At 32.8% G+C, this 24360-nt stretch overlaps 1 protein-coding gene across 5 annotated transcripts in view; it reads left to right on the forward strand.

Annotated features, from left to right (window-relative positions):
• Window positions 1–24360, forward strand: part of LOC132937919 (unconventional myosin-XV) — a 57185-nt gene that overhangs the window by 26614 nt on the left and 6211 nt on the right. For 2 of the 5 annotated variants that reach the window (XM_061004529.1, XM_061004525.1), the window contains exons 3-39: window positions 7118–7228; window positions 7293–7381; window positions 7448–7511; window positions 7685–7794; window positions 7893–8162; window positions 9015–9316; window positions 9890–10044; window positions 10118–10312; window positions 10376–10510; window positions 10596–10883; window positions 10961–11118; window positions 11178–11402; window positions 11524–11851; window positions 11921–12077; window positions 13096–13229; window positions 13303–13476; window positions 14482–14642; window positions 14827–15238; window positions 15583–15648; window positions 16264–16709; window positions 16836–16940; window positions 17112–17242; window positions 17819–18168; window positions 18770–18914; window positions 19429–19625; window positions 20373–20450; window positions 20539–20640; window positions 20759–21007; window positions 21250–21592; window positions 22298–22478; window positions 22616–22889; window positions 23001–23138; window positions 23298–23426; window positions 23532–23635; window positions 23756–23927; window positions 24105–24135; window positions 24260–24339. In XM_061004529.1, the coding sequence (XP_060860512.1) occupies window positions 7118–7228; window positions 7293–7381; window positions 7448–7511; window positions 7685–7794; window positions 7893–8162; window positions 9015–9316; window positions 9890–10044; window positions 10118–10312; window positions 10376–10510; window positions 10596–10883; window positions 10961–11118; window positions 11178–11402; window positions 11524–11851; window positions 11921–12077; window positions 13096–13229; window positions 13303–13476; window positions 14482–14642; window positions 14827–15238; window positions 15583–15648; window positions 16264–16709; window positions 16836–16940; window positions 17112–17242; window positions 17819–18168; window positions 18770–18914; window positions 19429–19625; window positions 20373–20450; window positions 20539–20640; window positions 20759–21007; window positions 21250–21592; window positions 22298–22478; window positions 22616–22889; window positions 23001–23138; window positions 23298–23426; window positions 23532–23635; window positions 23756–23927; window positions 24105–24135; window positions 24260–24339 (6789 nt within the window). The remainder of the gene's footprint in view (window positions 1–7117; window positions 7229–7292; window positions 7382–7447; window positions 7512–7684; window positions 7795–7892; window positions 8163–9014; window positions 9317–9889; window positions 10045–10117; window positions 10313–10375; window positions 10511–10595; window positions 10884–10960; window positions 11119–11177; window positions 11403–11523; window positions 11852–11920; window positions 12078–13095; window positions 13230–13302; window positions 13477–14481; window positions 14643–14826; window positions 15239–15582; window positions 15649–16263; window positions 16710–16835; window positions 16941–17111; window positions 17243–17818; window positions 18169–18769; window positions 18915–19428; window positions 19626–20372; window positions 20451–20538; window positions 20641–20758; window positions 21008–21249; window positions 21593–22297; window positions 22479–22615; window positions 22890–23000; window positions 23139–23297; window positions 23427–23531; window positions 23636–23755; window positions 23928–24104; window positions 24136–24259; window positions 24340–24360) is intronic. The other 3 variants (XM_061004527.1, XM_061004528.1, XM_061004526.1) reach the window with 3 other exon arrangements.

Here is a 24360-nt window from a genome sequence, read left to right on the forward strand (position 1 = left end):
TACACATGCCTGCATGTTGTGTATTTATTACATTAACATGCATTACGCACGACTGATTTTTTTTAATTATAATATAATATAATAAGTAATTATAATTATTCAATTAACAATAATATTATTACGTATTTAGCGTTTCAAATATTTTTCATAGCGCACCACTGAAATACTGAATATTACAGGTTAAACAATCCATTTTCATACGCATAATATGGTATATCACGTGTATAAATACATGTTTGTCGTCTGTATGAGTTATTTATCAAGTAAAATTACCCGTCACATAGTATAAGGTAAAATGCTGTGCGACGTGTGCTGAAACAATCATCGACGAAAAGAGAAAACAAAATGTGGGTGTACCTTCATTAGGTCGGGTTCGGCGTACGCTGTATACCGCTGGCGCCAAACTGTTATACACTTGTACTATATTATCGCTATACACAGAAGTCGTCGATATTTTTTTCCCCTATTCGTTGTCGATTTACGATCAGCGCGATGGTAAAATTATAACTGTGCAAGCGACGCGGAGGCCTACGATCGTCGTCGCTTTTGTCTGCTCGGGAGACGTGCGGAAAAAAAAACGGCGACTGCGACGGTCGATCGTCTTTGCTGCGATTCCTCTTGGAAAATTATAGTAAAAAACCGCTATTATTTTGTACTGTTCGTTCGTTCGTTCGTTTGTTTGGTTTTTTTTATTTTTTTAATCGGTTTTTGTTAATCCTAAGTGGACAAAACGACCACGAACGATTGTATAATAGCTATAACTTAAATCCAATGTATATTATATTTTTTAGAGGGATGCGGATGGCATCGTTTCCGAGCAACGAGTTGTGAAATTAACGAAAAAAAATTAAACTATAACAATAAACCATGAAGGGTGTATATTGTATGCATACCAACATATATACTATATATATTAATAGGTATATGTGACATGTGTAGGTTTATACAATATATTAATCATATACGACTAATAACTATTCGTATTATTTTAGAAATATGATATTGTTTTTTTACCGCTTATATATTTTTATATTTTTCAAAAGAAGATTTGATCCAATTGTTTCTACATTATCGAGTTTGTTGTCTTTGAGTATAAATATCAAATCCATTTACGAACGGTATTCATCCTTCTTACGTTCTTTGAATTACCTTATCGATGGTATTATTTATTCCATCGTTCAAAAGTTGGCCGACCAATACATCTTTCTATCGGTATTCATATAAAAATGTTTTTTAATATTATCAATTTTGTCTTATATACAACAAACCTGAAATACTCGTAACTCTTGATGTTTTCGTGTATAATATAATATGTGTAATATTATCCAATTTAATAATAATAATATATTTTTTTATATATTTTTGTTTAGTTTTATATTTTTCATCGATTTTGGTTCACATATTCGCTATATAACGTAAAATGTAAGTTAAATATTAATTTTGTTTACGTGGATTATGTCGCTTAACTGTACATACAGTTTATTATTATTATTTTCGCAGTGTTATTCGATCACTTTAACAGACGTTTTATTTTCGTGGAATTTAAAATATATATTTTATCATATCCGTAAACATTTTTTTATTAAACAACATTTTAAATCCATGCATGTAAGATAAATTATTAAACCATATTTATTATCGTAGTGTTTCAAATGTGTGTAGTCAATTTCTCTATGAACAACCATTATTCACATCCATAATATATATTGATGCTATTTGGCAACAAAAAGCACAGATGCACATTTTAGATTATAACATTTAACAGAGTGGCACTACAAACTGACTTCATAACAACTCAAGTATTTACAAGCTTGCACACACACAAACATATATTAAGTGGTGTGGGGGGTACACTCTATAAATAATATCATACTATAAATAAATGGATAAATTAAATATAAAATATAAATAAAGACAACATTTTGAGTTTCAAAACGTTAAATAATTATTGTTTTTTAGCACATAAATACACAATCTTTTGAAACTCGACTTTAATAAGTTTATGTTTTTTTAATGTAATATTATAAGAAGTTTAAAATAAAAATTAATTCCTATGAGTCGCATACGCAAACAGTAGTAAAATCTGAATTTCTCTTGAGGGTTTGAATAAATAAGTTAATTTATCATTCCTTCTCACGATATTTACACAATTTAATTCATGGGTTTGTAAATTAAACCTTGTGCTCGATCGGACGTCTAAATAGCTAACAAATAAACAAATTATTTACTATTTAATTAGTCTCGTTTTAAACGAATTATAACTTCCAAAAACTAAATTTAAAACTGGTATATTTAATGAAAACATTTAAAAACATATTTGTTTGGTTAAATACATGTTACAAACTAAAAATATATATATATAGTACTAAATGGGTCATTTGTTGGAAAATCGACATTTATATTTAATCATATCAAAACGTTATAGAAGAACTGGGATATATTTTTAGGTTTAATAACGATTAATTTCGTATAAGCTTATTTTAACTTTCGAAAAATTAAAATATTAAAATAATATAATAATTTAGGTAGGTAGCATAATACATAATTATATATAATACAATATAATATAATAATAATAATATCCCCTTGTAAAATTCAATTTGTTTGTAAAGGTTAAGCCATATAGATATTTGTTGTAATATTAATAGCATACACAAATATTTGGATATAACTGAAATGCGTTTTGCTTGAAACTTTGAAACTGTGTAACCATTAAGGTTTGTTTCAATATCTCCTAGGGGCTTTGTAAACTCTTTCGACAGGACTCGCATTCTACTCAAAAAGTATTTACAAATAGTAATAATAAAAAAACACATCATTATAAAACATGGTCTCCTCAGATATTAAAATGTACTTATTTGTGTATACAATTTTATAACATCAACAAAATAAATGAAAATATATTCCTTTGACTCGCATTGAATTTGGAACATGCCGTCATTACAATGCGTGAATAAAAAATCTACCCTACTACATAAAAAAGGCACTATTATATTATATATATATATTATATTATATAAATTACCTACAATTGAAATAAAAATTGTCATCTAATAGTATGTAAGATATAGGTAATAAATAATAATGTGTGAATATTGAATAATAAAAAATACGTACGTTGGGCCACTTATGGTAGGCACTCCCGAACATTCTCGGAATACAACAAATTAAAACGTATTTATGTAATGTTTTTTCTTATACCTAATAGATACCTACATTAAATTTTTAAGTTTATAATGATATTTTAAAAAGTAATTTTATTATAATAATATAGCGACGGTATAAGCGTGGCGAAATAAATATAAGTCAGTAAATCATTTAAATGTGAATTTTCACAATATCACATAATTTAACTATTATTTATCTTCAACCGTGTATGATTAAGTTGATAGGTAAATAAATTGGTATTGGGTCTTTTGGTCTTATGTAAATATTTGATTTTCATAAAAGAATTTATTTAAGTTGATCACTTTAAAACCACTATTATTCTGACTTCTGAGGTACGCCCAATGTGATAAGCTCCAGCTGATGATTGGAAAGTTATTAATTAACTTTGAACTGTCTTAACTTAAAATTGTAAAGATATTCACATCTAATAGTTGCGTACATGGTATACTACATCGTATACTCTTCTATAATGGCGTTTAATAGCATCGCTGTATATTTTTATACAAATAAAAAATCTAAATAAATTCAATATGATTTAAAACTGTGTGGACATTTGTATAAAAAAAAAACTACCAAAACTATTAAACATTAAATTTAACAAAAGGATATTTTTAAATTTTTGGAAAATACGACCAGCAATAATAAATTTTATTTTAAAAGTTCAACCTGAAGCTGTTTTTAGTACCTATTGTTCCTTCATAATAAATTAAAGGAGAAAAAACTTTAAATAATTAAATACCTACACATGCGGTGTACGTATTGGAATTGCAGGATGTACATTTTCAAATCAAAAATATCATAGTTTATGTAGGGAACATTGTTCAATTTAAATTTGATAATATAATATGTTATTTGATTATAAATAATTGTACAATATAAAATTCTAATTAAAATTCGCTCACAAACGCACAATGCACATATTATAATATTTCGAATATTTGTTTTATTTTAGATTCCAAGCGGAGCAATAATTTATTGATTTTGAAATTATGTCTATTTTTATTTGTATGTCCAAAGACACCTTTTCTCATACGAAAGATACTCTGATCGTCAATTTTGATGAAAGTTTATTGTGGCAAATTGGAAAATTAAAAATTAAAATTCTCCGTATTTTTTGAATAATTGAGATAAACAATAAATAATTGAACATTTGTTGAAATTGTAATATAATATTATTAGAATAATTGTTTGGTAAACTTGGGTACAAAAAAGTCCGAGAGTCTTCTTTTTTTGTATGTAACTTGACACCTTCTGTATAGCAGAGTGGTTACCAACTTTTTATAATTTATTCTTGATTGATTAAAAGAAAATTACAATTTAATTTGTTTTTCAATTATAGTTTAACTATGTCTTGTATTTGAATATCTAATTGAAATACACCATCATAACATACCTCTTATAATTGATAAATAGTTATGGATTTTCTTGAATTGTTTAATATTTCTGACCATTCATGAGCATTCTCAGGATTTAATCCCAAGTTAAGTTCCCTGTAACTCTAGGACCACACTGTTTTACCGTTTTACTGTGAACATTTTTCTACATTTGTGATGTGATATTTTATGTATTTTCAATATGCATTTATTCATTACTGAAATATGAGATCATAGGTTAAATTTTCCACCAATATTTACACAGTGTGGGCACTGGGCAAAGCACTTCACGTTAGTCACATTACTTAAAAATAAATATTTAAAACATTTTCTAATTCACTAACTTAAAAACCAAATTTAATTCTCGACAACGAAGTATCTCCCGAGAATTTCCTAATTTAAAAATGACAGGCTAATGGAATCAACATTGCTCCGCCACTTTAAATTAGCATACTCTCGTGAGACCCCCTGTATATTGTAAATCTTAAAAAAATAAGAAGTTTTTGTACAGTATATGCATTTAATGACTACAATAGCAATAACTAGGTAATCACTACCTAATAAGTATCTTTTTTTGGAGAATTTGTTAACTATTTTAATATAAAATTGAATGAATAATAAATTGTGGTCTACGATTTCACATAAAAACGTCTAATATTAACGATATCATTATTATATTTATAATATTAGTCTTAAATCTTTCAAATGTTTGTATGTTTTAAAAAACAACATACCAATTAGGCAGGTACTTAAGATAAATTAAACGCTCCAAATATTTTATTCCGTAGATTTTGTACACTTTCATTGCTATGTATTGCATAAGCAATGAATATAAAGATACATTTCGTGATTAAGTTGAGTGATTAAACTCATTATAGACCTTATTCGTGAATAATTTATACAAATAAAAGAATTTACACACTGATCATTATCAAGCGTTTATTTTCTATAAAGAGCCAAGCCGTTGAGAAATTCAAGTACATACTCAATTTTTAATTTATTGGGTCACACATTTTTGGTTATTATTTAAATTTCTGGTATGTAAATACCTTAATTAGTTAAATAAAAACTGAGACAACGAACTCCGACCATAAAAAATACGTTGACTTAAATTTTAAATTTTAAATGTTTTGAATATCAAATTCACAACTTAACTAATAATAATAATAATAATAATATTATTTGCTTATATTTAATTCGATTCGAAATTACAGTGTACTTGTAACAGCATTACATAAATGCACAAAATATTATGCGTCCGTGAAAAATGGTATTGGAATCGCAACGAGTGAATATTTTAATATTTTCCACTTTCCCAATATTGTTTTAGAAAGTTGAAGCTGTAGTGTTATTCAGGTACCTACTCCCAAAATAATATAAAATCTAAACAGTATCTGCCGTGTGTTGGAAAATGGTTATACTTATTATGCTTATAATGTATCTCTTACAATAGGTACCTAATGCAAAAATAAATTAACATCCTTTATTACCATCCTTTTTGGAAATTTCCAAGCTACTTATCATTGTTTTTAAACATTTTTATTACCAAGACATTTTGTGCAGTCGCCTAACAACAGTAAAAAATTATACGTCCCATAATTCCCGAGCATGTTTATATAACTTCAACAATATTTCTACGTATTATTATTATTATTATTATTTTCTTTTTTTTTTGCTTGGAGTTTCCGGCTACTGTCTCGTGTATCCGGAATGAAATCGTTGATACAACCATTATTTATTTAGAATTATTATTAGATAGGTCTTGGGTCTAAGGCCATCTGTTATTGCATTATACGGCTCAATTTGTCATGATATTTATTGCATCCGTTTTAATGATCATATTACTTGTAATCGATTTACATTATACAAAAAAAAAAAAAAATTCATTCTATAAACATTATGGGATATATGGGTATTGGGTATTCTGAAGTTTTATCTATCTACAATCTACATAGCCCCGATAATAATTGTATCGATACCAAACTGCAGTTTGCAGTTCAATAAGTAAACGTTATTTATTGTTATATTTCGTTTGAACTGAAAAAAAATACTGTTTTATTGTTAGCATAATATTTTAATGTTGTATGCATGAAAATGTAAGTACTATATATGTCCATATGTGAAGAAATTTAAAAGAAATATTTGAGTGAAATTTAAGCCAATGGAGTTCAAAGAAAAAAATAGGTAATTTCATTATTGACCTCGGCGATCAATGTACAAATGCATATTATGTGTGCTTGTTATTGCATTTATAAAACAAATAAAGATATTATGACCAATTATTTCTAAATGTAATATTCCGCATATATTTAAATATATAAGTATAATGGTAGATACAAATCTATGTATGGTATAAATTAATGTTATTATTATTTATGGTATTATAATAATACTAAGAAGAACACAGAACCTCTTTATCATTATAGAGTAAACGCACATATTATAAATTAAAATATTTGAATTTTGAACATATAATTATGAAGTGAAACATACATTTATGTGTAAATATCGTCGTGAACGCATAAACGGAGAAAAAAATTTTTAATCACTACATAATATTTTATTATTTGTTTTAGGGTGAGCTTGTGTGGTTTGACCCAGGTGTTGGTCATGTCTTACCAGGAGAAGTTTTGGAATACCACAAGCCTGCGCAAGTACTCACTGTGCAGGCTATTATTGCGGGGAAAGTAAGTCCTAAGTGAAATATTTGCTTTTGCGATCGTATTATTATAATATTTTTATACTCAACAGACACAAATTTTCTCACTTACAAGTCCCAACGGTGTTAACCGGCGACAAGATCTTGGTCAAAATGGTATTGAAGACATGATACAACTTACGTAAACATTTTTTTTTAAATAACAAAATAAATAGAGTTGAATTCTTATGCGTAAATGTACTTTTAGGGACTTGAACGAGGCTTCGTTATTGTGGAATTTGAAAATTCGATATGACAAAGAACTTATATATGTAAGTATCTGAACTCATTATAACGTACGTGAGCATTGCTCGTTTGTCAAAAAAAAACCGTTTAAAAAACAAATGACAAAATTGACAGAATCGTTCTGTAAGGACGAATTTTTTTCAGGAACATATTGTAACTGCATCTACGTATATTATATTAATTTATCGTTGTTTTTTAGACGTATACTGGAAGCATATTAGTGGCAGTGAACCCTTACAAAATGTACGACATGTATGGGTTAGACATGGTGAAAAAATACGAGGGCCAAATTTTAGGAACATTACCACCGTGAGTTCACTCATAACCGATGTGAATTATTTCATCAGAAATGATAAATTATTTTATGCTAATGAACAAAAAATATATTAATTCGGTTTTTTTTTCAGTCATTTGTTCGCAGTTGGTTCCGCAGCTTACGGAATGCTTCCTAGAGGAAATCAAGTCGTCGTAATTTCTGGCGAATCTGGTTCTGGTAAAACGGAATCCACTAAGCTTATTATGCAATATTTAGCAGCTGTTAATAAATCGCCATCCAATCTCATTACTGAACAAATTTTAGAAGCGTCCCCATTACTGGAAAGTTTTGGTAACGCCAAAACTGTGCGTAATGACAATTCATCCCGGTTTGGAAAGTTTTTAGAAGTCCATTTCAAACAGTAAGTGATAGTTTTAAATACACTATAATAATAGTTATATAATACCAATTATCGCATTAATTGAAAATGTTGGGTGAAACACGATTACAGACAAACGATATTTTTTTTGTGTCTAAAATGACACGAATATGTATACAATGTAATGCAAAGTTTTCGAGTTGTTGTATCGGTGAAGGAAAGTCCATTTTAAATTCCCTTCAATTTAATTTAAAAATCAGTAGTTGTGACTAATGTTGGGTATTCATCTAGTCACTTTTCGATTGCAGTTAAGGGTACTTAATATCTGCTGCTCAATTTTTTCGTACTGAGTATCATTATAGATATGCTCACCGATAGACTCACATATGTATTATCAGAAATGCTAGAATACTGGCGAGAGATAGAATCGTTTTTATTTGTACCTATATACTAACCAATAACTATTATATCTATATATATAACCCATCTTTCCGCTTACGTCTAAATCTATATAACTCTGTGTTGACAAAAATTAAGTCTTCGCCACGTTCCATGAAATCATATAATTTTCCATAATAATGTAAAATAAAAGTACTAAAAAAATGTTAATTAATTCCGTTTTCATCAACATTTTGATATCAGTTTAGGTGCCTAAATTATGCACTGCATTATGGTACTTGATTAATTTAATATAGTTTATAGGTACTCATAAACATAGCAGTAATATACAATTCAACTCGTACATGTTTATAAATTTAGAGATGTCATATAACAATTAGTCCGTTATCGTGGATCATTTAAAATGTTTAAACCTTTAATTTGATAAAAATTAAAACTATTATTATTCAATGATTTTATTTCAAAAATAATTTATATAAAATATTGAAATTTCAGAGGAGTTATATTGGGCGCTAAAGTTACAGAATATCTACTAGAAAAATCTCGAATAGTAACACAAGCTCCAGAAGAACGAAATTATCATGTGTTTTATGAACTATTGGCGGGTCTCGCTGACGAGGAGAAACTTAAATACGGTTTGTTATCAGCTGACAAATATTTTTATTTAAATCAAGGTGGAAATTGTGAAATTGATGGAAAATATGATGGAGAAGATTTCCAATCACTTATGTCTGCGATGCAAGTTCTTGGATTCACATCGGAAGAACAAGACACAATATTTCGAATACTGGCTTCGGGTAAAATATAATATAAAATAACAATATTTTCTATACATTTTAAATGTTATTTTATGTGTGTATTCGGTTTTATCACTTGTTAATATTGTTTATTTATAAACATTCTAAAAAGATACAGATACAGTTATTACATAAAACTTTTAAAAAATGTGAGATACAGAAGTTGAATTATCCGTTAGTCCATTGAAAAAAACTTTTCCGAAAATTAACGCTTATTCAATATACCATGTTTTGGGTTTTTTCTGTGTAAGTGCTGTATAAAACATATTGAGCTTTTTATATTGACCCAATAACAGCGATTCTAAAAACATACACATACAAGTAGCATGCATCATTGTAAAATCTACAATAGCCTCCTCTTTCTGCTCAGAATCTAAAATTTATTAGACCCGTGTTAAATTATAATAAAATCAATTATATAGGGTTCTCGATATGAAAAAAACAAGTCACGCAGACGTAACACATTTTGAATAATGCATATAACTACATATATTTTTTATATGCACACTCGTATCAATATTTGCACTTTAATTACGGACGAAATTAATATTTATTTAAATTTGTTGTATATAGTTCTACACTTGGGAAATGTTTATTTTCATCGTAAACAGCTAAAACACGGACAAGAAGGCGTTGAAATCGGTTCTGATGCAGAAATCAGGTGGACAGGGCATTTGCTCCGATTGGATGTGGATGGTATCAAAGAAGCATTAACGACCAAAACCACTGTTCGTGTTCAATTATTGACGATCAATTTTTTTAGATCAATTGTGTTTATTATTTATTTTCTGTTTTACGCAGGAAGCTCGTAATGAACGTGTGTTGACAGCACTAAATATTGATCAAGCATTGGACGCTAGAGATGCATTTGCTAAGGCATTATACAGTTCACTTTTTACGTGGCTCGTAGCAAGGATTAATCACATTGTATACAAGGGAACTAAAAAGACAACGGCTATATCGATTTTAGATATATTTGGTTTTGAAGATTTCAAGGTAAAGATAAACTAATGCATTTTCCGAACAAGATTGACTTATTAAAATGTTGTTTAATTACAGGAAAACAGTTTCGAACAATTATGTATTAACTACGCCAACGAAAATTTACAAGTGTACTTCAATAAACACATATTCAAACTAGAACAACAGGAGTACGCAAAGGAAAAAATACAATGGCAAAACATTGCATACAATGTAAACAGAATACAATAATAATAAACTTACATACGGTATATTGTTTTTTTTGAAATCTTAGGTTTGATCGATTATCTATTTTCAGGACAATTTGCCAGTGATTCAGTTGCTATCGAAAAAGCCTGTCGGCATATTGCACCTTCTAGACGACGAGTCTAATTTCCCACGTGCCACCGATGTATCCTTTTTAGAAAAGTGCCATTACAACCACGCGTTGAACGAATTATACTCTAGGCCCAGATTAAATGGTCCAGAATTTGGTGTTCGCCATTATGCCGGACCGGTGTGGTACAACGTCGATGGGTTTCTAGACAAAAATCGCGACACGTTAAGGCCCGATGTCGTGCAACTATTAATATCGAGCTCTTTACCCGTTAGTATTCGTGTACACTGTACAGTGATAAAGTTTGAGATTTTTTATGATGTTCATCCTTCCACAATTGCTTATAGATGTTGAGTAAAATGTTCAGCTCTTTACGGAATAATTTTGAAGCTTCAAAAACGTTAAACAAGGCCAACGGCAGATTCGTTACCATGAAGCCAAGAACGCCGACTGTCGCGGCCAGGTTTCATGATTCACTACAACAGCTCTTGGAGTCCATATCTGGGTAAGTTTTTTTACGTGCATTTCAATGTATGTCCTAAACACTGCCATTTCGTGGTTTAGGTGCCATCCATGGTTCGTGCGTTGCATCAAACCAAACTGTGAGAAGGTATCGATGAAATTCGATATGCCCACGGTATTGGAACAACTTCGATATTCGGGAATGTTGGAAACGATACGGATCCGTAAACTGGGGTATCCAGTGCGCATGAAGTTCAGCGAATTCGTAGACAGATATCGCGTTTTGGTGCGAAAACGAAAACTTCCGCCGAAAGGCACGCCAAACAGGTATATTATACTAAATCATTAAATTATTAATCAAAAAAATGTATTTATTTATAAAAAAAATTAACTTATAATTAGTATAATGATAATATTATTAAAAATATATTTTCTTGTCCGGAAATAGAGAAATCTGTCAAGCAATATTGGAAAAACACTCGGACGAATATCAATTAGGCACGAGTCGGGTGTTTCTGCGGGAAAGCCTAGAACGGCACTTAGAACGAGAAAGAGCTGCCATTCTGAACACGGCGGCGATCACACTCCAGCGGAACGTCCGAGGATTCCTTGCCCGGACCAGGTACACCGCAAAAAGGCAGAACGCTATCAAGTTGCAAGCGTCCGTGCGTGGATGGATACAGAGGAGGAGATACGAGACTTTAAAACTTGGTGTGATTAAAGCGCAAGCTACTTTCAGAGGTATACAGCAGCGAAAACGATACAACCAACTGAAGGTATGTACAAATACGATTAGTATACAGTTGGTAAATTATATTAAATGTCAATTGTGTTTAATTTAACAGGAGGAAATGAAACGAAAAGCTAACTTGGCGAAAGAGAGGGCGAGAGTGAAGGCCCAAAAGGAAGAACAAGAAAGAAATGCTAGGCCACAAGCGGTACCAAGTCTCAATACATTAGATATCCCAGCGGAACTCGCGTTAATATTTAATAAAATCGAAGGTAAATAGTTTTCAGACTTAATAAAACCTGATAATTATTTAAATTTATGTTTATTGTATTATTTACCTAGGTTATTTGTTCATTTATTTTAAACTTCACTGTAACGATCCATCGAGAGTGGAAGTCACTTCCAATATTTGCATTCACTTTGTTATTTGTACTCCTCTTATTTTGTTTTTGTGATCTATATAAAATCTTGGTTAGACTTATTTTCCGGAATACCTAATTAAATAGTTAAATAGCGACTACATTAACAATAATGGTTTAAAACGCTTATAATTTATGTTTAAACAAGGCTTCTCTAAGTTTTAATTTATCTTCGATCGATATGTTATTGGTATTTTCTCGTAATACTTGTTAGTGGATAAAACATAAATCTGTAATTTTTAATGTCAATTTGAAAAAATAAGTTCTATTCACTATTGGTTTTGTACTTATTCATTTGAAATTAAAACGGAATGAAAATATTAGATTTTCGTCCATGGCGTAACTATTCATTTTCTATAACGTAGGTATATTAATATTCCTTTAACTTTTATACGTTCTTAGAATATTAATTATATACATTATCATTTAGATCTGAGTGGTTTTATCTATCTCTCTCAATACGTGTTACGCTCCTTTTTTTTTATCTTACATCTATTTTAATTAATTTAGACATACTTTGTAGAGGCTGTGTTCAAAGTTTGGAAGGTAGATTTGGACTGCAATTTATACCACTATACACATACAATGAAATAGTTTCTCTTACATCACCTCCCACATATCCTCTGTATCATGCTATAAAATCGTTTTTCGACTAGTTTTATCTTATCTAAAATAAAGGGAGGTGAAATTAATTTCCTCTGGCCTAATCCCAGATTAATCTCTAATGTCTGAATGACTTTTATTCTTTTAAAAATAAAAATATAGGTACTATGCTGATAATTGTTTGCCCTAGTGTAAATAAATATAATTGTCTGACAATACGTTTTATAATAAGCGCTTGAAAATGTTTACTAATACTTTCGGGTTATAGAATGGCAGCCATTACACAATAAAAGGCAGTTGGTAAAAGTTGTCGGTCCAATCGTTGAAATTCAAGAACAATATACTCTACCGAATGATATTGATCAACATGCATTTTCGAAGTTCACAAATATTTATTTCAAAGTAATATAATACATATCATATAATAATATGTTTGCAAAGAACAGTATTTGAAATATATTAATTCTTGTTTCAGTCGCATGTTTGGGGAATGAAAAAGGAACCCATAAAAACTCCATTCCTCCACAAAAGTAAAGATTCGGATTACATGGATTCGATTGCGATTTTCAAATTAATACTAAGATTCATGAACGACGTGTCATTATCTCCCAAAAGAGAACAGGCGCTTGCAGACTACATCATTCACAAAGTATCTTATTTTTGTTTATTTAATACCTAACGATTTATTTAATTATATTATTAAAGATGATAATATTTAAAAAATTACACGATTAACCAGTTGGTTAATGATGTAAAAACATTATAACCTATTTGTTCCGTAACATTGTAATCGACCGGACATTAATTTCCTAAATATACACCATTATTTTCCGCACATTTTACAACCAATTATTATGATGTTATTGCTACATCGACTGATTAACAACGTTAATAGCTATTTATTAAATAAGAACCTATCGTTGTAACCTTGTAGGTAATAATAGTATATTATAGTTTTAGATATTAAATGTGCATAGAATTGAACCCATAATAGCAGCTTTTAAGTTTTATTTATTACCTACCTATAAATGGAGTATTGTTTAATATCAAATGAAACGTGTCCATAAAAAAACCTAACTCTGGATAATAATAAAAAAAATGAAATATAAAACCACGGAAACACGTAATAACTGGTAAGAATGTTAACATTATTCATAAACAAAATATTGTGTACATTTTCGAAATTGACTGATCATTACGTCATTGTTCGTATTACCACCCATTTACCTGTAGTATAAAATATTGTTTTTATCAATAGGTACAAGGCTATAACTTTATTGTTATTATTATTAGATGTTGGTCGATTTCAGAACTTAGCTATTTTTATCTTGAGGATTATTATTAAAGACTAGATAATGTATCATGGCACATACCCGTGTTGTGCTGCTTAGATTCTCAGTCCTCGAGTATTGGTCACCCATATAAGAAGGCAGTATTATCTAACGGAGTACCTGTCCTGTACACGTTTGTCCGATTTTGTTGATATCATCGTTAATCGTTATCATTAACCAATAACAGTGTTAGATATCTATGCTTACTATATTTGTCTCAATATACATGACATGTATATTACATTTTAACCAAATTACTTAAATGATTTTATTTATATAGGTATGTTTTGTAATTTATAATCAATATCCGAATTTTCTCCTAGGGGTTGGCCAACGAACGGCTGAGGGATGAAATTCTGTGTCAATTGGTGAACCAAACGTGGCGCAACGACGTCGAAGCAAATAACGAAAGATGCTGGCTGCTGATGGCCAGCTGTCTGTCGGCGTTTCCTCCAACCGGACCGCTGTACAAATACTTATTGAAGTAAATTAAAAACACGCTATACAAATAATAATAATAAGAAGAATACTGTTACGAAATCGTAGTCCGTCGTACGGCAATCGTTTAAAACGCATCCCAAAGTCAATTCATTATATCTATGTACATCGTTGCAATTGGTTGGAAAGGTTTTTTTGTAAGAAAACATTTTTTCCCCATTTCTCTACAGGTACGTTTCCGATCACGGTTACGACGGCTACAAAAGCGTGTGCCAGAGAAAGCTGCTGGCAGGGCACACTTGCACGCCGCCGGCCCGGTCTTCGGCTCCATGTCTACTGGAGTGGCGGGCTAACCGGAAGCGGTTCAACACGGCACTGGAATTCGCGATGCCCGACGGCGAGACGATGACCGCCGGCGTCGAATCATGGACGCGGTGTCACTCGGTTGCATCCGCGCTGCTGGCCGAGAGGGGCATCGCCGAGTGCAGCGGATGGACTGTGGCGCTGGACAACGACCAAAGAAACGGGTTCGATTACGTGTTCGACTCCATATCCGAAGTGGAAACGCCGCCTGGATATCCGGTCGGCAGACAGCCGCCCCACTCACCGCAACCGTCGTCGCCGATGACGCCCGTTTCGAAGGTATCGTGTACAATTACTGCGTGTTTCTTACCTTCCGTTTAAATGCGCGCATGTGTCATCTATTATATATCTGATTGTTTTTTACCTTTAAGATAACAGCTTTCAAATAAACTTTCTGTTTCATTTATACACCTATCAACATTGGCTACTCATAAGTATCTTTTTTCCATCGGGTCTTCTTCGATCCCATCTTCCTCCGTGCGGCATACCCCGCACACAATATTAATTTTCTTTTAAATATTTATTTTATTATGTTGAACCGTTAAAAAAAATAATAATGTGCAATATACGCTCACGCACTAATTTCCGTTCGCGTCCTAAAATCGTGTTTTCGATGCCAACAGGTGGAACCCGTGTCCGTGAACCGCAGACCGACCGTGCCGCCACCCCAACCACCAGTGGCGAAACCGGTAAGTTAAAAAGTTTGATTTACGACGTCTTATCGTAGATTACCATTATGTGACGTAAAAATGGTTCGATATTGCTCAATGTTATAACATTATATTATTTGGTAATACCGTTTACTAAGACATATTATTTCAGCTTTTATAAGACGAGAAACTATGTTATTCAATTCGTTCTAACGCGTGGAATAAATAAATTGTCTTCGGTTAATTACGTTCGTCCTAGAAACAAATTCGTAAATTGTAAAATGTTTTCTGTTTTAGTTTTTCGTTGGCCCATCTGTACATTATTGTATTCAACTATTATATGAATAGATGAATGATATTCTAAAGAAACGTCCAATAGTACTTATATGTCATTATATAATGAGTTTAGTTCTTAAATTTCGGTGTCTCAAGGCGTTGTGCGTATGCCTTATATACGTTTTATTCGTATATGGTATAGGTAGGCGTTGAATTAATGACAGAAAACAACTAAGTGATCTACTAATGCTTATAGTTATATAATAGTTTAAAGGCGTGATACACGTGTTTTACTCGTCGTCGTGGGCTATTATATCTAAAAATACATCTTGTTAGGCTATCTGTTTCTTTGGTTTAATTCTTATTTCAAATATTTAGCAAAAAGTAAGATCAGTATCTCGAGATCATAGCGCAGAAAACGGTCTTTCACGGCAGTCTGCTTTAAATGACAGATACTTTGAGAAGACTAGTCGATCCAGAAGTCTCGACAATTTAATAACACCGGTGAGTAATGAAGCCGATCATCATACCTATGTAAGACGTAAACGTAAAATTGCAATATATTTACTACAGGTACCGCAAACCGCAGTTGCTCCAAAAAAACTAGACTCATTGGGCTTATCGCATAGCAAGCTGAACGAGCGATACATGTCAATGGAGCGTATACAAGAAACCGAAAAAGATACAGACAGTGAGGATGAGAACGACGACGACGACGATGGGGACGATGATGACGACGATGATGATGACGACATCGCCAAGTCTGTCGATGACGATAATTTAGAGTCAGTCAGCCAAAGGGGTGAAACGAGAAACTATAACGGGTATTTTTATTGTTTATAATAATATTATGTCTTACTACTGTTATTAGTGTTAAATTAATAAAACAATTATTAACGTTTATCGACGTTTATCGAAATGAATCACTATTTTTTGTGAAAACTTTACAGTGCATCATCAGACGTGATGTCCCATAGTCAAATAGATTTCGACTATCCAGATATAAATGCTAGAAGCGAAGACGACAAAGGCTCATACATGAAGGGCCATCCCAGGTAAATAAAAAATAAATCTCATTACTCATAGTAGTGTGATATGCTATATTTATAATCAAGGCAATGATTACTAAATAGCAAACGTGCTTGGATTGGATTACACAATATAAACTTAATATTGCTGGGTAGTGTTATCGACAAAATAATAAAAATAACTGTTATTTTTCACAGATTCATCAAATCACAGTATGCGGGCAAACGTGGTTCGCATTCTATTAAATCGCAAATGGATAACAAACATTCTGACAAGTCTGAGGCGAGAAGCTGTGCCATGTCTGATACGAGCGAAGCTCCATCTTTGGGTAACTATAAAACATATTATTATTAAGTTGTATAATATTACAGTCATTATAATCAGTCCACCTGACAATGTAATGTGAATACAAACATAACTATTATTACGTGTTTGCTAGCAGGATTTCAGTAAAAAAAAACAAAACGATGCTTACGAATCAAAATAAAACGAATTAATTCAGCAAAGAGAAAAAAAATTAAGCATCTAATTGACAATTGTTTTTGCGAATCTTAAGTTTTCCTAAACAAATGAATCCAGTTATATTAGAAATGTATTCAACTTTTTGGCTAACAATATTCCCACAGTCATGTGAATGGTAAACAGACAGTGCTTGCGGGTATTTTGACCTTGCGTTATACATACATGTGTATGGAAATGTAGTACATAGTAGTATTATTATTATTACAGTTGCATTAAATAAGTGTTATTTCTAAAGACGCGCCGCAGCGTCGATCCAAGACAATTTTCTTTGAATTAAAACGACGCACTAATTTACAGCCTTCCACTTTGTTTTTCCCTTCTTGCCACAACTATAATAATATTATATTATTAATGAATTATGTCGATTACTGTTTCGGATCAGCTTCGCACGTCAGACGGGTACGCGTGCCGTCGCAGGCGTCGGACGTGGATCAATTCCTCGACGATTTGTTCAATCCAGTTCTGGACCATATGTCTGATGCCAGATCGCTAGCCGCGTCCATCAAAGGTTCGTCGAAGAGCAAGTCCGTGGAAGATTGCGAGTCTTTGGACTCTCGGGACTTTGTCAAGAGGATAAAGGGCGGTGGAGGACGTTCGACAGGAACTAGCCGGGCGTCGAGGTCCAATGAGAGTCCGTCGCAAGACGAAGAATTTGATCCGTCGTCGTTAGACATCTCGATGTTTGCCAGAACCGTGAAGGGTGGTGGTCGGGGCGTCGCTTCCCAGCAACAGGTATTGATATACGATAGATCGTAATGCATTAACGACGGAGAAGAATAACGAGGTGGGCGTTTTGCACCCTATTCCGCGTACGGTAGACACGGAAAGATAGTGTTTCCCTAGCCGTAATCTGTGGCGGGGGCAGTTGCCACCGTGACATATTATAGCGGGGGAAATATATCGTTTTTGCCCATTGTATTAAGCTTTGATTCATTGAATATTACAACACAAATTTTTTTTTGTTTTTATCATTATGCTCGAGCTTGAATTTTTCTGAGTTAGTTTTATATAATTATTATTTATCAACTATTAATTTGTCACTAAAATAGTTTATATTGAAAGATTTATAATTGGTAAATTATTTGAGGAGTAGAAGGGTGTTACCTGCTCCCTCACTATATTTTTAAATACAATAAGTAAAATATATGTATTATATTACCTCCCCTTAAAAAGAAAAAGAAAATTACTCTCGAGTTACGCCACTGGGTGTTTTTCACCCTGTACTAGCATGTGTTGTTGTATTCAATTGTGTCATTACGAGTGTGTCTTTATTGAAAACTGTATGGAATATTTCTTTTCTAAATATTTATCGTGTACGTTTATGTTTCCGCAGAATGGTTCCGGGCAGTCCGGAAACGCTTCGTTCGGCATGTCGCCACTGATCGGCTCGCCACCAGTGTTGCCCACCATCCTTTCGCCGCCGTCGTTACTCATGCCCCCCATGAACTCACAGAACATGTTCAACACTCCGAACGGCGGTTAGTCTGACGCATTGTTTGCGTTCGGTTTTTTTTTTTTTTTATTTCTAAATGTTAGCAACGACAGCGCGATATACGCAAAACGATACCATTATTATTATTATTTTCATCATTAACGCGGTCGCACAAGACGAAAACAATAGCCTGAGAGAGTTCACATGTAGACGACGGACGCCGCGATGCGTGCGCTCTAAATAAATTTCTCCGGCAGACCCGTTTCCTGCTGGCCACGCACTGTCGACGTCATTCGACGGATCGGCGCGCAACGCCGTCAACGCGTCGCGTACACAATAATGATAAACAATAATAACACAATCACTTAATAATAACATATTATCGAGTCCCGTACGTTACGGCGATAATAATAATAATAATAATTGTATTATTTTGCGATTTTTTCGCGTTCGCAACGATTGTTGCCGGTTTTTTTACGTTTCGTTTTTACGCCCATTGTTTTATAATAATAATAATAATAATAATAACGATAATATGGGATTTGATTTTACCGTCGCAGGTCTCGGCGTACCAGCAAACGCGTCCAACAGCACCAGCAACGGGTCGTCGGGCGACAGCATGCTCGCGTACCAGACGAACCTGCACCAGGCGTTCTTGCAATCCGCCATGGCGCAAAACATCCAAATCCAACAGCAAATACTCGCGCAGAATCAGGCCCTCCACCAGTTGCTCCAACAGCAACAGCTTTTGCCACCGGTATGTGCTTCGTTCGAGAACATAATAGGATGTTACTCGTGTGATTCGGAAGTACAGTGTTACATTAGACTACCTACCCGACGTTCGTCATTTTTACGACATTTTTTTATTCTCATAATCTACCCGTTATACGCTTATACTATGTCATATTAAGACTTTAATATACGGAGTGGTAAATAGCTTAAAACAACAACCTTATACATTCACTGTTGGAAAATATGCAATAATCAGAATGTTATTTACAGGATGATAAAAACACTATAACAACACAAATAGTTTACCTACTGTTTTCAGGGTTATTATATATTATTCATAATGAATCTTAACATAAAATACAATTTATTAATGATAAAACAGTTATAAATCGGGGGAAAACATTAATTCAATCATCTGTAGTAGTTATAAATATACACGTATATATTATCAATTATACAAGCGTATATTAAAAAATATTCTAGGTAGGTACCAAATAAAACGTTATTAATAATATTTTAAAACAATAATTTAGTTTGTTGTTGTTCCGGGTTTTTAGCTTCAACTGAACATTGAACATTTGCATACGAATAGTACTATGTTTTTATTTATTTTATTGTCTTGAATGAATGGTTGTAATAATATTTAATTACACAATCAAGCGATCAACGCATTGCCAGTAAACACAATAGTAACAATTCCCCTAATTATTTATTAAAATATCATGGTTGAATACTAACGAAAAATATTCATTTTAATTCAATTGTAATTTAGGTTGGTCCTGAAAATACATCAGGAGTCTGGAACAATTCACCTCCTAAACATAAGTCTACGCCCACTAATAAGTCGCAAGTGAGTACTAAAATAATATAGTCTATTACAGTATTACGTACCAATGTTATATTTGGTCATGATATAATTTTTAACTAACGCATTTTAGGGACTCCGCGCAGGATCGCCACATTCAACGTTTACAAATGTTTTGAGTGAATTAAAGAGCAGAAAATCATCCATGGATTCTAACGTTGGAAAGGTAACAAAGGTATACATTTATACCCAACAGTGTTAGGCTAACACATTGTTGTTTTCATTGATGTTTGAATATTATAATATAATATTATTGAATGCGACTATAATTTCTATACATTTGAATCGTATAGAGTTCTGTACCACCACCGCCTCCCATGCCACCGCCACCAGACTTATGCGATCCTAGCGAGGTAAGGCCGTTCATGGATCCATATGGCAGAGCGAAAACAGTGCGCATTGGTAAATGGAGATGGCCACCACCAAGCGATGGCACTAGCAATGGAGTGCCTGGTGACATGAACGGGTTTCCGTCACACCAAAGTTTTCTGCAATTTAAAATGTCCAAACAACAACAAATCCAAAGACACAAGCAATCACAAGTGAGTTTAAATCATAATGTCCGGATTGAATTTAATTTTGAAACAATGGTATTACGTTCCTATTATAATCTTTGGACAAGTTTCCTTAATTTGCATAGTTCAAAATACATTCGATACATAAACATTAAATATATTATTATACTATAATATAATACCAATAATAATTCACCTCGGTTACTCGAAAGTTAGGAAAACCAGATCTAAACATTATAATGACATTTTATATCACATTATGTGTTTAGGATTCAAGTCAAGACGGAGAACTGAATGGAGTCGAATGGGAGGAGTACGAGATACAACAGTCCGAAGCAATGAAACAACCGTCACCTAAAGAGCAAACAGAAGTTCACAAATCATCGTATAAATCATTGGAAGTTGGCGCATTGAGACCTAGTCCGGGCAGTGTGGGCAAACTAAGGATCAGCAATGAAATGAAGCACAAATTAGAAATGGTCACGGCAAACCACAGTCTGCGATCGACAACCAGCAAACCAAGACCGCAAGCCATGAACAACATGCCGACGCCTTTACCAACAACCGGGAAACTAGACACCGATAGACGACTATTGTTGCAGCAACAACTAGGTAAGAAAACTATTTTTGAAATATTTAAATTATCCATGCATCGTGATCAGGGTCGTCCTTAGAGAAAGTGAGGAAACTCACAAAATTTGGGCCTTACATTCAATAAAATAAAATTAGATAAATTGGTTTCAAACATTATATTATTTCAAATATTCAAAACTTTATGTTTCAAAGACACGTACGCAACGAATTAATTTCTTAGAATTAAAGTAGCTATAAACATTGTATTATAAATTGTAAGTAAAGAACTGTCATGGTTAAGAATAATATAATGATGGGGTGAATATAATAGGAAAAAGCCAAGGGGTACAGTAAACACTAAACCCTAGAGATTTGTTTGTTCCATGCACTGCTCTTAGCCTTAATTTGCTTTTTGGAAATATAGTATTGTCCATACAATGAAAATGAAAATCAAAGAACACACTATATTTTCTGCTTCTCCCAAAATATGGTCAGTTATTTCCAAGTTTATTAATTTTGAAACCGTTAATATGAACACTAAAAAGATGGGTATTTTTAAAACACATTTATTGTAAATAGAAATTTATGTTAGGCTTTACAATCGGACCTAGGACAACCATGATCGTAGTAGTGTAGTTCGATAAAAAAATATACATAGGCATGTTTAAAATGTATGAAACTAAAATGTAACTTGCAAATAGAATTGTTTTTTGTTCTTTCATGTAACTACAATATTACTTTTAGCCGGAAGATGGGGTAGCGTGGACAGTGTCGATTCTCAGAGCGTGGTCAAAGAGGACGCTTCTGACGTGCAACCGAACCACATGATACGCAATCAAGTGGAACGCATCGAGAGTTCCGGATGGCGGTTGCCACCACCACCAATCACTCCATCAAGATCCAACAGCTTTTACAATCAAAACATGTGAGTCGCAATCGATAATTATAGTAATATGGTCGCTATGATAAATTGTTATCACAATTTTGATCGTTCGTTTAAGCGTACACTTATTGTAATATAATGTGGATGTAATTTTATCACGTAAAAATCCTTTTCGTTAGGAAAAAGAACAGCACCGGTCCCCCGGCTCCCATACAGCCCGTGACTCGCGAATATGATCAGAACAATATGTTCCGGAATGCGGTACCAAACAACTACACCGCCGAACCACAGCACGAAGTCGAAAAAGGCCCCGAATTCAACGGTCGTCCCGAAGCTAGAATACAATCGCCGACGCAAAACGAAGACGGACAGTCCACAAAACTGCTGCAAACCCCGGCCAACTCCTATTTCACGTATAACCGTGTGCCGTGGAAGTTAAACATCCGGAAGGAAGTAAGTAACGCCGCCCACCATGTGAGGCATGAGTTACCGACGCCATCTAAGTGATACCTATTCTTGTAATTATATTATACTAACGATATTATTTTCTGTTGTTTTCTTCAGGTTTTTACTCCCAAAGAATCGATGTCCAGTCCGTTGGTGCTGCATTTGATATTCTGTCAAATAGTCGGCGATATGTTTAACAAATTCCATTCGGTACACGCCAGAATATCCGCCGACGAACGCGAAGAGATGTTAGACGTACGTATATATTTATAAAAATAAATTCATCTATATTTAAAATGTTCAAAAATATTATTGTCAACCTTTTAAAATTAAAAGAATACGACCACATAAAATTGTCTTCATGTCGTTACGTTATTTATTTATTTATGACCGAATAATACGAAAATGTTTTAGTTATTGGATCGTTTTGGAGTAACGGCTAGCAACATGCAAACGGGTCACCACAAAGCCAGCACCAAACGCTCCATCGTCGAGCTGGCTCGTCAGTGGCCATTGTATTTTTCACGTATATTTCCAGTCTCGGTATGTTTAATATTGTGTGTTATATAAATTATCATAACTCACTATCGTTGATCAGTGAACGGTAGAGTGATATTAAAGGTCTTGCTTGTAATAATGTTATTGCAGTGTGGTTATCAGCACAGAGATGTCGAATACTTATCCATTGCTCACGGGGGCCTTCATTTACTGCGCAAAGAAGAAAACCAATTTCAAATCATGCAAACACTAACGTAAGTGAGAAATCTAGTCGTGTTTAATGTTTAAACAATTTCAATTTCTATCGATTGTATGTTATGTAATAGAATATACTAATAAATATAATTAAAACGTCGGATTTTGGGTTTTACCAGGTTTGAAGACATTGCCGATGTCTCGATGGGCAAGGCCGGAGGCTCTGTACAGCTCACTATAATGTCGGGTGAAACCATACCATTCCATTCAAATAGATCCAGGCAAATACACTCAATGATGAGCTCATTCTGGAAGGACGCGGCACCACTTGGTCGACTTCCCCGTCAAGTGGTAAGCGAGTCGAATATTTTTAATTAATTTGTTGACAAGCTCAAAACTGTGAGGCATACACGATACACATCTATATTTCCACATACAGAGAAACGTTGTGTATTACTTTTTATTTTTATACTTATAATTTTGTTTTTATTTCTATAAATTAAGTCATATACATTTTAATTATTTTAGGATGAAAAGATCCGTACTGCTGAACACAAGGGTAAATAAATAAAATTGTACTCCATTGTAGTCACTTGTAATAAGCTATATAAAATATTTTATAAGCTTATATGGTATAGGTTACAATTGTTACATTACATAAATATTTTTATTATTATTTTTAGGGTGGCAACAAACAAACACGAAGTATTCCAAACCAACTTCACCGTATAAACAACATGAATCACCACCACCCATTCACTTTGTACGAACAAATTATCCATGT

The sequence above is a fragment of the Metopolophium dirhodum genome, chromosome 2, assembly GCF_019925205.1.
Source record: "Metopolophium dirhodum isolate CAU chromosome 2, ASM1992520v1, whole genome shotgun sequence".
In the NCBI taxonomy this organism is placed as follows: domain Eukaryota; kingdom Metazoa; phylum Arthropoda; class Insecta; order Hemiptera; family Aphididae; genus Metopolophium; species Metopolophium dirhodum.